The sequence below is a fragment of the Penaeus japonicus genome, unplaced genomic scaffold (genome assembly GCF_977035675.1).
Source record: "Penaeus japonicus unplaced genomic scaffold, GWHDUDI00000001_assembly GWHDUDI00000021, whole genome shotgun sequence".
NCBI lineage: Eukaryota > Metazoa > Arthropoda > Malacostraca > Decapoda > Penaeidae > Penaeus > Penaeus japonicus.
In genome coordinates, this window is record NW_028234423.1 from 23157219 (window position 1) to 23172218 (window position 15000).

The following is a 15000-nucleotide window of genomic DNA, read 5'->3' on the forward strand; positions in this document are numbered from 1 at the left end:
TAAGGGTTTTTAAAGGTCATCGCAAAGCTGTATCATATGTCAAGTTTATTTCCAGTGAAGATATTGTTTCTGCATCAACTGACAGTCAGCTGAAGATATGGAATGTAAACAGTGCTCACTGTGTGAGATCACTGCAGGGACATACAAATGAAAAGAATTTTGTTGGGTTAGCAACTGATGGGGAATATGTAGCTTGTGGCTCTGAGAATAACTCTCTCTATGTTTATTATAAGGGACTCTCTAAAAAGCTATTTAGCCTAAAGTTTGATCAGAGAAAGTGGGTATTAGATCCTGAGCAGAAGGAGGAGGAGTCCACTGAGTTTGTGTCTGCTGTCTGTTGGAGGAAAGGGTCTAACATCATAGCTGCAGGTAATAGCAAGGGCATCATAAAGATTCTGCAGATGGTCTAGATAGTAGCGAGTTGGTAAAGACCCAAGACAGTGTCCAAACAGATGCAAATGGAATGTTCTGGTGTGTAAAGACTGGATGGAATGATCAATGTCAATGCAGACTAGTTTTATCTGGTGATCAGGTGTTCTATGTGCTTGTTAACCCATTAATGATGGGTGATGTGATATCACATCATATGGTGGTAGCACTTGCTGCCAGGGATGCAATATCACATTTTGGCTTTTTGCATGTCCAGCACACTGGGTGATTGCGCATGGCGCAGAGGGTGACAGCAGCCAGAGTGGATGAATATCCATAGGTGTTAGGCTTGCACACTTGAAATATCAGGTGAAGCCAAAACGTCTTTATTGGGTTAAATGCCATGGTGTTTGTATTCCTATTTCTTTTTCGCTTAACCACACTTTTTATGATCAAGGAAAGGATAAGAATATGTTTAATAAAATAAATTATTATTTATTTGTAGGACTAAAATGGGATATTCTTTTTTTCTCTCTCTCTCTTCTAGTACTCTAGCTAAACCTGAACAATGTCTTTCACTGAATGAACCCACATTCTCAGAATAGAACCATCTTTTGCATTGTGCATATTGTTTTCATGACAAGAGAATGTTTTTGGCATTATCTCAACAGTTGTGGGGCAAAAATGGGTAGTACTTGCTAAGTTCTGTTGGTGTACATGTAAGATATTTAAGCTGACTTTTAACATTCCAATATTGTAAAGATAATGGTTTTTCTCTATTTTGGATATTTGTTCTGTAGATTCAATGTATATTGGACATTTTTGTTTGGTTAAAAGTGGGATTAAGGGTTTTTATTTTATTTTGATGGAAGAGTTTTGCACATGTCTGGTCAGTCTTTTTTAAGCTCACACTTTGAAGGCATTAGACTGTAACTTGAGAGGATGGTCATTATATGCAGACTCACAAAGGCTGGTTAAGGTAGGGGATGCCAGATCGGTCTGAGGGTGGAAAGGTGAAAATAAAATCATAATCAAAGTCCATGCATGTCACAGTGAATCATCAAGGGGAAAGAAAACCTCATAACTGCATCTTAACTCTTTTGTGAGAATGGCATGTAAGGATGTGAAATCACAACTTTGCCCATGATAATTTTGATAACTTTTGATACTGTCAAGGAGTAGGTATTAACGTGAAAGAGCTAGGAATGGGAAAGGTGCAGATTGCAGCAAATGGTGTCTTTGTCATCAATATGTCAGAGAGGATAGCTGAAGGAAAGCTATAGTTGTGGTACAGCAACAAGTGAAAGAGCCATTTATTATTATTATTATTATTATTATTATTATTATATTTACAGCTCATAGTTTAGGTATTAAATGGAAGAACCTCTTGAAGTTGTCCCAGGCTGTTAAGTATTGGATCCTCTGCAGAGACTGTGGATTTGTGTCACTGTTAAATGAGCTCATTACTGCAGTCTCCTCTAGGACTTATCCACATATTCAATAGTGAAGTTGGCATTACCTTCCATTGCTAGTTTTTATTATTAATATTATCATCATTATTATTATCATTATTATTATTATTACTATTATTATCATTATTATTATTATTATTATTATTATTATTATTATTATTATTATTATTTTGATAGTAGCACCACCGCTGACTTGATAAGATTTTTTCAATTTATTTTGAAAATCTTTGTTAATGTTATTGTAATAGGATTATTTTCATATGTAGTATCTTCATGTATATTAGTAAATGTATTTTTAGTCTTCAAAGGGTCAGCATAACGTTTACATTCTACTAACAGAGGTTTGTGCCTCAGATTGACCTTTGGAATCAGCAATGTGATTTTGCTTCTTCTCTGGCCACATGACTCATTCACCCAGTGGAATTTGAGGTGAGCAGGCAAACATTGTACAGTGTACCTTGTTTTGCTATAACCAGGAGATGGTGAGAAAGTGAGGGCTGATTGTGATGATGCACTCTTCTTGTGTTTTCATTTTTATTGGTATTTAAATTTGTTTAAGTTGTATATTTATTGCATCTTCTCATATGTCATTTTCGTTGTTGACGCTAACTATAAATTACATTGTACAGAACTTCCCTAAGAATGTTATCAAATTTAGGAATAGGTATTATTTGTGCTATGAATGTGGGAGCATGTACAAACAAGTAGACCAACATGAGTATTTTTTTTTATTTCAACTTCTACAAGTTTATTTATAGGAAAAGAGATAGTTGAACAAACAATCATTGATTACCAAAATTTCCTTTAACAAAGCTTCTTTTTTTTTTTTTTTTTTTACCAATCTCAAAACATGCAGCTGCCCGTGTCTAGCAGACTTATGTTGACTCCTAATTGAGTGAAGTTTGAAAGACAATCCAACTCCACCAGTAATGCATTCTAGATCTAAATCTAAATCTTTGAGCTATTTGATTGATTGTGATATTAAAGAAAGCAAAGGATGTTTTAAATATTTTTGTACATGGAATATAGTAATGGTAGTGATACCTGTGTTAGTGCACAATACAAGAAGGAGTAGTGGACTGAAATTGACTTGGTGTTTACTCGAGGCTTTTGTGGAATTAGTCGAGGATGGAAAATATTAACATTACCTCTTTCCCCCAATATTATTTTTATTACTGAAAATAACAGTGCTTCATGATTTGTAAATAGGATACCATGTCTTCTATTAGTATATAATTGTTGAATATATGAAATAAATAAAATGCTAATAAATCTTGTGTTTTCTCTTATATTCCTTTATGAATTGCAGTTGGTTTGTGTTTCTGGCTTCTCATATGTGAAGGCGTGATTTATATTACCGAATCCCATTCATGCCAAGGCATATATTTGCCTAATGCCACTCCTGCTGCCAATATGCAGCTTCCTGCAGAGAGAATTCTCTAGGCATGAGGCCATATAAACCTCCTCTCTGAGTGATTTTCACCCATCCCATTCTAGGGGATGACAAAGTGTTTTTTATTTTATTTATGTATTAATTTTTAATATGACAAATCAAGAAGCATGTACATACAAATGTAATTACAATGTGCGCATACAAATGTAACTACAATGTGTATATGCAAACAACTATTTACAGAGTATATATACTGCGAAAGTCCATGAGGTGATAAGATGTCATCAGTATAAGGAATAAACTGATGACATGATAGACTCCTATCCCCAAGCCATAACTTCATAGCCTCATAGGCCTCATCCACCAGGACTCTCTAGAAGAATAATCCTGATGTATAGGATCATCCTTTTTGGAGTTAGGCAAGGGGGGAGGGGGACCTAGGGACTGAGTAGCTTCTAGCAGACCCCTAAAATCCTGAATCTTGGTCTTCATCTGGGAGGCTTCACAGCTAAACAATAACATCTAGATACTTAGAAAGGATAGCAACATCATCTGCAAAGTCAAAGGCAGTGATATTAACCCATCCACGACGGGGGAATTCTAGCCTTGAATGTCCCAATGCCGGGGCGTTCGAATTATTAGGCCTAAATCAATTGAATGGCTGGCACAATACTGTGCCGCCCGGCCACTGGGCTTTTGAATGCGCGGGACAGTACTGTACCACCCGTCCAGTGTGGGTTAATATCAGTGTGGCTTGCATTAACTTAGGGTGACAGCTCTACCCAGTGTCCAGTCCATGTGTTAAAAAGAGTTGATGTAAGGACACAACTTTGCTTCACTCCAAAATTCAAAGAAAAGAAGCTAGACATACCCTCACCACATGCCACAGTACAAAAATTACCAGTATATAAACTTTCTATGAATCCAGTAATTTTTTCTCAGGACTTCTCAGAATGATTCACAGTGCACTGTGTCAAATGCCTTCCCAGGATCAAGTATATATGTTGCTAGCAACTCCAAACAGAACTCACAACTTCAGCTCTTCAGTAAATCAAAGTTCAAGAATATGGTTATTGTGAATTTGTCTGGAGTTTCTCAATCTGAGAAGATCAGATTGAAAGATTTTTTCTTGTGTGTTCTTTCTCACAGTGCACATTTTAATGGAAAGTCATGGCTTGCTTGAATGCCATCTATCTTCTCATACTTTTACAGAATTATGATACTTTTTAGAATATATATCAATTACTTTTCATAAAAGTCCTTGTGGTTCTTATTCTGCTGTGTGTCCCCCCCCTTGCTTTGGATTGGGAACCATCCTGAACCAAAGCTTTTCATTAGCTTGAGATGCATACATAGGCTTACTGTAAACATTTACCAAAAATAATGATATGTATAAAAGTCTAAAATCATATAATCTATAACAAGACCCCCTCTCTCTATATATTGACTCTTCTTTAAGAGAGCTTCACAATTAGTTACAAAAAAATTGATTATAACAAAAGACCCCCTCTCTCACCGTATTGACTCCTCCTTAACCCATTCACGCCGGGGCCATTCAGGCTTTGCACGGTCGCTATACCGAGGTTTTCGAACGCATCATCCGAATGCTTCGAGATTCTCGGGCGCACGGGCCGCGAGCCTGGGCTGCCCGCTCGCTCACCCAGAGCGCCGGCCTTGGCCAGATATCTCGTCGGCGGCGTCTGACGCGAAAACAACGAAACGTGTCAGCACGTCATCCGGCGTGAGTGGGTTAAGAGAGCTTCACAATTGGTTACAAAAAAATTGATATCTCAAATAACAGCACAATTGGGCCTTGATATTTTCACATTTGCAGACCATGTTTGTCATTACAAAGAAAGAAAGAACCCATTACTGATTTTTTTTGCTTTTTATTATTATTGTTATTATTATTATTATCATTATTATTATTATTATTATTATTATTATTATTATTGTATATACCAGCACCTGATGCTAATGTTTCCTTGATTGGTGCCTGGTTATGTGAGTGGTACTAAGTTAAAGGCTAAACAGCATGTACTATTTTGTTAGAAGAGTAGAGAGTACACTATCTTTATCCCCATCCCCTATCTAGTGGTGGAGCTGTGAAGAAGGGAAAGAGTCGAGTTCTCTATGGAGTATCTGAGTCATTTCCCATCGTGGCTGTGGTGGGACTGGGTCCATCCGAGACAGCTGTAGATGTGTTGGAGGAGCGGGATGAAGCCAAGGAAGCGGTGCGCACAGCTGTGGCAGGTGGGAATAGAGGCCAAGGAGGGCCGGATTTAGGTTCAGTTAAGGTTTGGGTTTGCTGGTGAATTTAAGGGAAATTTTGCTAGTTTCATTGACAGTGATTGTTCATTCCATAAATTTAGGGTTGAAGTGCATGGCCCGTGATTACTGTATCTATCATCTTTTGGTGTAACTTCTGATATATGATTTGATTTGGAATGTAAGTGATATATTTATAGTGTTTCAAAATGCTATTTCACAGTTTTTCACTAAGGTTCATTTTACTTGTTTATTTGAGCAAAGCAATGATTCTGAAACCTTAACTCTAACTGTGAATTTTCCATCTGCGGTGAAATTAAAAAGCTTCCTCTCTCTGGCAGCTGGATGTCGATCCCTGGAGGAAGCAGGAGTGAGTCACATCCAGGTAGACCCATGTGGGGATGCTGAATCTGCAGCAGAAGGGGCTCACCTTTCATCCTTCAAGTACCAAGAGCTGAAGGCAAAGAAGAAGCCTGTGCCCACACTTGAGTGTTTGGCTAAGGATGATGAAAGGTCAGTGACTGAAGACTCACTATCTATATTTGTCTCTAAAGGGAAAGATCATGGTTCTATGCCAGATGGTAGGCAGTGAAAATAAAACAAAAATTGGAAACCGGTGCATGAAGAGAAAAAACAAACATATTGGAAAAATTTTGTTGAAGTCATGCCTCTTGCACAGGAAACTTGCATCCTCTGCTTTGCTCTTCCACATCAGTAGAAGAGCTGCCATTTAACATCTCAAAATTATTTTTTACTTGAATATTGCAGCTGGGCAAGAGGTGCAGTTCTAGCTGAGGGCCAAAATCTAGCCAGGAGGCTGATGGAGACTCCAGCAAACGTTCTCACTCCCACAAACTTTGCCCAGGTTTGTTCCACTGTGTATCAGTTATGAATGGGAAATATAGTGCTCAAGGCTAGAAAATTTGTAGCCTATTTATACAGAATCAGGCAGAAAGCTACCATACAAAGAAAGTAATTCTTAAAAAAGGAATATTTTTCCAGGAAGCAGTCAATAGCCTGGAAAGCCTTGGTGTGGAGGTGCTAGTGCGGGGCTATGAGTGGGCCAAGGAGCGAAACATGAATGCTTTTCTCTCAGTCACACGGGGCTCAGCAGAACCTCCAGTCTTTCTGGAGCTCACTTACCGTGGTGCAGAGTACACAGAGAAACCATTGGCTATTGTAGGTGGGTATCATCTCAAAGATAAACAGCATTATGAAAAAGTAAATGTAATTACTCTGGTTAACTAGTAGGTACTTTATACATGATATATGATGTAGTTCTGAATTATATATAAATTTTATTTTATGATAAAGAGCAAGAAATTCTCTCACTTAGGCAAGGGTGTAACATTTGATACTGGTGGAATATCTCTGAAGCCGTCTGCAAACATGGACAAAATGCGAGCTGACATGGGAGGAGCTGCATGCACTGTTGGCTCCTTGATGGTGGCTGCCTCTCTTCGCCTCCCAATCAACATCAAAGGTGAAAGGAGTTTTTGTGGTCCAAGCAATCATTTTAACAAATAGAAAACTATGTATCTACATACTCTTACACACAAAAGCACAAAATTAGAAACACCCTCTACTAAACATTTGATCTCGTAATTGCTTGTGTGTTACAGCTAATAAAAGATCTAGCATTAGTAAGACATTATCTAGCTTTTGTTCTTTGTACTTGGTCTTACTTCTTAGGTATATTTTGTCATTATACATATCATCATTTATACAATTAATCTTGAAGTTTTCCATAACCATTGCTTCCTACAGCTGCATTGTAGTCATGTTTATTGTAGTTATTTTTTTCTTTTATTAATATTTACACAGTCTGATATTACATATGAGTCTTAACCTTTCTAAGATGTTCAGCCTTATTTTCTAGACTTTTAGTATGAAATTTGAGTCAATAAATTATGTATTAGTAAAGTAATACCAATTAGCATTTGGTATGATAGGTCATCATAACCAAAGGAATGAATAGCTTTTAACTTCAACAAAAGGAAAAATACCATATGGAAGTGATCCAACCCCATGAAAATACCCGTAGCAGAAGGGTTAATGAAATGGGTGAACGATATTACTTATATTAAAGTCTTAGTCGTGATTAATTACCTTAGCCTGATTATTTGTTACTTATTGACAATCTTATTTATAAAACAGATTACATATTAAACCTTGTTTCAGTAATATCAGAATAAAAAACAGCAATGCCCGATGGATCTCAAGCACACTCTCAATTTCAGGGTTCATTCCTCTTTGCGAGAACATGCCAGGAAGTTCAGCCACAAAGCCTGGAGATGTTGTTGTCGCCTCAAACGGGAAGTCTATCCAAATTGACAACACAGATGCAGAGGGACGACTGATTCTAGCAGATGCTCTTCACTATGCCTCACAGCACAAACCACGGGCGATGATTGATATGGCAACACTGACAGGTGAGGAGTGCCTGTTCAGCTCAGCTATCTTTTGCACCATAAGATGTTAATTGCTGACAGAGTGATGCCTGGTTGAAGTTGGCAGACTTGTACACCCACCCAAGTCTTGCATTTAAATGATTGCATAGAAGTCAATTCTTGCTAATATCACCTTTGAGGGATGGAACTTTTATTGTAATGTCAGTTAGAGATGAGCATGTCATATCCTACAACACTACCCTCAGGTCCTGTTTATGTATGTGACTTTGGTTATTGCAGATCCTTAAAAGTATAGGAGCTTGTTTGTGTGCATGTGTATGAGAGAGAGAGAGATGTATAATGAATACTATCTTGAAATTTTGAAGGTGTATTTATCTTATTTTGTTCTGTTATTTTAATGTGAGTCAAGAGTTCAGCTTTGGCTTTGAAATGGTGACACCAGATGTCTTGCAGGTGCAATGGCAGTTGCATTGGGTGCAGGAGCAACTGGTGTGTTCAGCAACAGCAGCATTCTCTGGCAACTGATGCACAAGGCAGGTACTACTACAGGAGACCGTGTGTGGCGGATGCCCCTGTGGAAGCACTACTCCAGCCAGGTCACAGGTGAGGACCATCGGGCAGCCTAATTCTCATAGCACTGTTTTCTTTCAGTCTTTCATAATTGTTTCAGATGAAGCTGTTTTGATGATGATGTTCAGGAGCCATTTTATTGACCTTTTTTGTTGATATAACTTACCTGGTAAAGAGATAGTCATAGTCAAATCAAGTCATAAGCAAGTTTCTTTGCTCAAATAGACTGCCATGATCTGAACAAATAAAGTAATGAAATTATTTTTTATGTTACTACATCATATTTCCAATAGATTGTCACTTAGCTGACATAAACAACCAAGCTAAAGACAAGCCAGCTGGTGGCTCTTGTTCTGCTGCTGCATTCCTCAAGGTATTGTCCCAGACCTAGCTCTGAGAATGTATATAGAACCAAGAGCCATGTAGAAATTTACCAAAAGAGGGAAATAGAGATCAGAAACTATTTAAGCATATGAAAAATGACTTTTTATTACATCCATAACAAGTAAACGAAGACAAATACAGTGTGTTTGTGTGTGTGTGTATGTGTGTGTGTGTGTGTGTGTGTGTGTGTGTGTGTGTGTGTGTGTGTGTGTGTGTGTGTGTGTGTGTGTGTGTGTGTGTGTGTGTGTGTGTGTGTTTTCCATTGCTCTGAATAACAGAGACAACTTTGTAGTAGACAGTAGAGGAGGGGTTATGCTTTTTTTTTTTTTCTTTTTCTTTAAGAAAATTGGTTCATAGCTTGAGATTATATTTTGTCTTTATGTGATCCCTTTTTTGCTGGGTATCAGTAGACCCCATAGCTGGGTTATTTCATGCAAGCTAAGAGTGGCATGCAGTGTCCCTCCAGTGTCTTTCCCCTCTCTTACCCCAACTCTGTCAAGGCCAAAGAGTTGCTAGCTGCACATGAATGTCACACTCTATTCGTCTTTGATTCAGCGTATTTTGTTAAAACATGCCTGTGAAACATCTAAAAGCTCACAAACACTCCTTAACCCACACTGGACGGGTGGTACAGTACTGTACCGCGCATTCAAAAGCCCAGTGGCCGGGAGGCACAGTATTGTGCCAGCCATTCAATTGATTTAGGCCTAATAATTTGAACGCCCCGGCATTGGGACATTCAAGGCTAGAATTCCCCCATCGTGGATGGGTTAATGCTTGTCAATAAAACATCCATAAAAGTACCCTTGGCGTCTAGGGATTAAGCCTGTTACTTAATTTCTTTCTCCCTTTTTTCTCTAAAGTCCAGTACTTCACAGTGTGTGCAAGCTAGCCCTCAAAGAGTGACATTAAATTTCTTTAAAATATCACAGGTTTTCTTAACCCGTTAACGATGGGTGACAAGATATCACATCTAGTGGTTTTTGGGCCAGACGCCGGGGACGAGTTATCCTGCCCAGGCTGGCGTGCTGGGTGAGCGGGCACACAGCGCTCGCTCGCAGCCAGTGCGGCCCAGAATCCCAACGCATTAGGCTTATGCATTCGAGTATCCCGGCATTTCGGCCATTTAGAACCAAAATAGCCCCATCGGGAACAGGTCAAGCTAACATAAAGAACTATTTTGACTGTGTGATACAATTTTTTGTTTTCTTTGTATCCAGACTTTGGCTTGGCAGATGTCCATAACTTAGGAAAATACTCAAGGGATGGGGGCTCTTGCACAGCAGCATCATTTCTACAGGTGAGATCCAGTTGTTATCTTCTAAGGTTGGATGTAAGAGGCAATGCTATCCTGTAGACTAGATTGAATGAAGAAATTGCAGAATCCAAACTCATAAAACAGATTTCTGTCCATCCTTTGCCATTATTGAAAATACTGTAACTGATGTAAAATTGATCATTTAGTATTGAGAGGCTGAAAATCAGTGTTCAGAAGCATATCTTTCAGTATTATAGTCTCTGTGTTAGATTTGGATCCTTGTGCATTTGAGCTGCCAGGGATCACACAAGAATTAAGGTAATAAAGGCAATGATATGGCCCTTCTTCCAGTAAGAAGTCCAAAGGAAATGCAGTCCTCTTTTGGCTTCCAGGAGTTTATTGTCTTTATATTGTGTTGGTTTGATATTCAGAGCCATCATTTATTCCACTAAGCAAATACTTTTTCATTTACTTGTTTTGGAGCAAAATTTAATTTTCACTTTGAATTGAATATGGTATTTTTTAAATTATATGAGACCTACTAAAGGTACTGTCTATATTTGATTATAATTCTTAGACAAAGAATTTGGTGGAGGTTACATCAGAGGTGCTTACTAACCAGCAAACTTGAATGCAACTTTTTTCCACATTATACCTGACAGTGTTGAACTCGATATTGTCAATTGTTTCTTTCCACTCATCATATTTTATCTCTGTAGATCCATCCAAACTACTCTTGGCCCCTAGTAATTACTGAGAAACCCAATAGCATTTGGGCTATTTTCGGTCTGTATGTAAATGCAGCTCATTCACAGCCATATACCACTCTTTATTATACACTTCATTCTTTCTCTTGCATTTGGTGCTTCCAAATCTCTGACAAATTGCTTTTTAGGACACTAAACTGTGGTAGCATCATTTATTCTCTACTTGCATATTAGATACAGCCAGATCCCATTCATTTAAGTGCCATCCTCTACTCTTTATTTTTTTTAATTGTTAGGAAAGTTGGTTATTTACTTTTGATTCTTCTCAGCCTCCATAATCACTCTCAGTCCATGAGTTTCTAATTCATTTCCAATAATGAAACCTCATCCTCTTTGAAAACATACTGATGACCTGAATTCTTGTTCTGTTACATCATCAAATTGCATGTTAAAGTGATAGCTCTTCAATTATTGAAGATGGGTTATTGAGTTGACACCAAGCTGCATTATCAATGTTATCATCTTCGATATTATTAAAAGTGTTACTGCTGCCACTGTAGATCTGCTTTGTGACCTGACACTCCAACCAATGATGATGTGAGCTTGTAGTGCCATCGGTAGAGCATATTTTCTACTAAATTTTCTCAAACAGTTATGTCATAACATGTTAGATCGCAATACCAACAATAAGTCAGATGTTGAGCTAAAGAAAAAATATACCTTCATACCTCACTGTAAGAATACATGCCCATAGGTTAACTATATCTAAAATATGTAGGTCAGTCATCATTTGCACCACTCATGAACAAAGTGTCTTAGTCTACGTGTTTAATATTTATCACCCAGCTCATTAAGGTCTTGTTCTTCCTCTCTCTCCTCTTTAAAATGGACATCTCCAGCTCACAATACCCACAAAAGACTGGCCTGTTCCCTGGTATTAGACATATAGGTTCCTTGTCTAAACCTTCATCATTTATCCCAATTTTTCACCTGGCAAACAGGTCATTACAGTGAAGGAGTAATTTATTTCTCTATTAGATTTAGAGACCTCAACTTTGTTTGATGGAAACTTTCCCATTCCACTCTTCTGCAGTTTTTTTTTTTTTTTTTTCCATCATCATCATCATCAAAATATCATCTTGTTTGTGTTGTGAATAATGTGTATGTCATGCTCTTGAGACCCCATACCTTTTTGGTTCATACATTCTTATGGTTTTTGTTTTGCTTTTTGTATTCTGTTTACAGTACTCTGAAACCTGTGGTCAAATGAGGCAGATTTTTTTCCTGTTAGCTTTCCTCGTCAGCAATTGATCTGTAGGCGTTAATTTTTTCAATGAGTCCTCTTACAGTATTGCTCTCATGGAATTGTTTTAAGTTTCTGGCTTTTGGCTGCCCTTTTTTTTTTTTTTTTTTTTTTTTTTTTTTTTTTTTTTTTTTTTTTTTTTTTTTTTTTTTTTTCCCTCTCTCTCTCTTATAGTCTTCCATTTCTGTCAAATCACCATTAAACAGGATGCTAACTATAAACTTGAAAAATAATTTGTAGCTAGAAAAGTGTACGTTCATATTGGAAACAAATAAGAAGTTTCATGCTTCTTGTCTGCTTGAGCGCAAAAATTAAATTGATGGTGAGAGAGTAACTTATGTACATCACCACAGAATTTTAACCAAATTTTTGCAGGTTCATGGTTCTATATACATAACTCATGTATTTGAAAGTCAATATTCAGTTTAAAATCAAAAAGAAACTTTGATTGTTGGTATGATATGAATACAAAAAGGCCTTTTGATATTTTTGTCCTATTTTATTTTACAGATTCTTTCCACAGTGTGAATAACTAGCTATCTTTTTTGTTCTTGCCACCTGAAAATGAATGAACCAATAACTTGTTTAGTTTTAGTCGTCGCATTTAGCGAGTTGAGCCTTGAAGTTGATATTCATCTGCAGGAATTTGTGACATGCGACCACTGGATGCACCTTGACATCGCAGGGGTCATGGAGAACAAGGACGAAGTTCCCTACATCGGTAAAGGCATGAGCGGAAGACCCACAAGAACAGTAGCACGTTTTGCCGAACTTTTAGCCCAGGGAGAAGGCGGTATATAAAGGAACCCATTTTTTACATATTCCTTGGAACATAATGATCTCAGAAGATCAGGTTTTAAAAGTAATTAATGGTTTTGTAGTGCTAAAGTGGGTTACGTGTCCCTTGCAGGTGTGACACTTTATTGATGGCATTTATTGACTAGTCATGGTTAAGATAGAGAGCCAGATCAAGAACAGCACTATTTGTATATTTGTACAGTAATGTTTGCAAATGCAAGTTGAATGTTAATGAATATCCCTTTGTATGGCAGGGTAACCAGAAGTACAATAAAGACTTGTTTCTAATTTATGAGTTTTGAATATAACCCCCTCCTATATATTAAGGACAGCAGATTTGATTTTATTACCTGTTCAGAAACAGTTATGGAAATTAACACCAGATCAACTTAAATACACAATAATTATTCTTGACAGGGCTATACCAGGTGATTTAGGCTGGGAAATGGCTTTGAGTTATATATGTAAAGAATTACCTAAGGAATAACTAATGCTTAATTTTTTACAATCTTAATTATTTCTAATAAGGGAAGAAAAAATCATATGATATCATAATTGTTGACTAAATGTGATGGAAATTGGCAAAAAAAAGTTTTTCTCTTAGAATTTAGTACTTTATTATTTATATCACAGATCTCAGCTTTATTGAACATGCTCCTCTGGGGAAAACAAATGATTACCAGCCAAATATCCAGCTTTTATAAGGCATATTTATAAAAGAAACACCAACTGATAATAAGTGAGAATGAATATGCAGGAACAAATCTTGTATGCAATCATATCTCCAGGAACATAAAAAAAAGGTTTTATGCAGCCAGCTTAATCTCTTAAAATACATCCTCAAACACAGCTATTCGAAAATAGTAAAAGCAAGAACAATATTTTACTACCTATGATAAACTGATATTCCCACTGGGACATAACAGTTACAGAATCAATGTAACCAATAAGGAACATTATATCAGATATAATGTATCTAGAACCCATTGAACTACAGACTGTGAGAGCAGTGTATAGTGTTTCTAGGTAATCCACTGTATAGAGACCTGTCGACTAGACTTCTCCCATCCTGCTGGAGCCACAAAGTGATTAGTTGTTGAATAAACATGTATGCACACATAGCACACATTCATTCAGTCTCTTATTCCCCATTCACCCATCTCTTGTATCCACCATCCCTACAGCCCTTGATGGTTGTATTACGCCATTACACAGCACATTACTGTAAAACTGCGACAACTAAGGGTTACAAGACCAGACAGCTGGAGTTACAAATTGTTTTTTTTTATATACTGTCCCAAAACTTGCTCACAAACTAATGGAAGCACTAATACCTCACTGCCATGGGTGTTACAAGATATTTAATAAATAACTCATTATAAACAAAGACACAAGCCAAGACATTAATGTTTGAATCTCATGGCATATTTATGTGACATGCTAAGATAGGCCTATCTTACCCGGCTTTTGGGCCCATTGATGGAGAAATTTTGTGAACCTAATTTTGTGTATCCTAATTGAACATGGGCATAGTTCCATGTATTTTTTTCATAAGGAATTTCTGAATTGCATGGTTGAATTGTTAAAAGATGCAAAGAGGATATTGGCAGCAGAGAATCTTTCTATCTTTGAAACATTTAATCATTTCTTTTCGCTTTTCCTTTCTGTACTATTTTCAGGCATAAATAGGTGGCTTTCAGTAAATGTGAGTTTTGAGGCATACCAACCTGCACCAAATTTGAACTTTAAGATTTGGTTCAAAGTGGGAACATGTTTGCTCACAACTTAGGGAGAATTCAGTTGAGAGAGATTTGCGATGATGTCGCTTCACCTGGGCTATATGCACGAGGTGGCCCGACATTTAGGGAGAAGAACGTAGTTTCTCTCATGTACTGTTTATTGGCTTGATGTTATACTTAAAATCAGCCAGTGAGGCTGGAGGAGGGCTCCTTCAAGGTTAATACAAAAAGACGGTCGTCTTGGTCCCCCAGATCTGCCCTGCTTACTTTTGTTTTTATTACCCGTTTCTTTAGTAATACTGGTAGTCATTGGACAAGGGTTTCCTCC

General features: G+C 37.4%; 1 protein-coding gene across 3 annotated transcripts in view; it reads left to right on the forward strand.

The window, feature by feature from the left end:
- Positions 1–13221, forward strand: part of LOC122253437 (cytosol aminopeptidase) — a 20264-nt gene extending 7043 nt beyond the window's left edge. Inside the window, exons 3-11 of one of the 3 annotated variants that reach the window (XM_043016512.2) lie at positions 5330–5487; positions 5844–6015; positions 6271–6367; positions 6505–6685; positions 6839–6985; positions 7743–7934; positions 8367–8516; positions 8777–8856; positions 12778–13221. In XM_043016512.2, coding sequence (XP_042872446.2) covers positions 5330–5487; positions 5844–6015; positions 6271–6367; positions 6505–6685; positions 6839–6985; positions 7743–7934; positions 8367–8516; positions 8777–8856; positions 12778–12936 — 1336 coding nt within the window. In that variant the 3' untranslated portion in view covers positions 12937–13221. Of the gene's footprint in view, positions 3114–5329; positions 5488–5843; positions 6016–6270; positions 6368–6504; positions 6686–6838; positions 6986–7742; positions 7935–8366; positions 8517–8776; positions 8857–10087; positions 10168–12777 lie in introns of those variants that run through there. The other 2 variants (XM_043016511.2, XM_043016510.2) reach the window with 2 other exon arrangements.
- The last annotated feature ends 1779 nt before the right edge of the window (positions 13222–15000 follow it).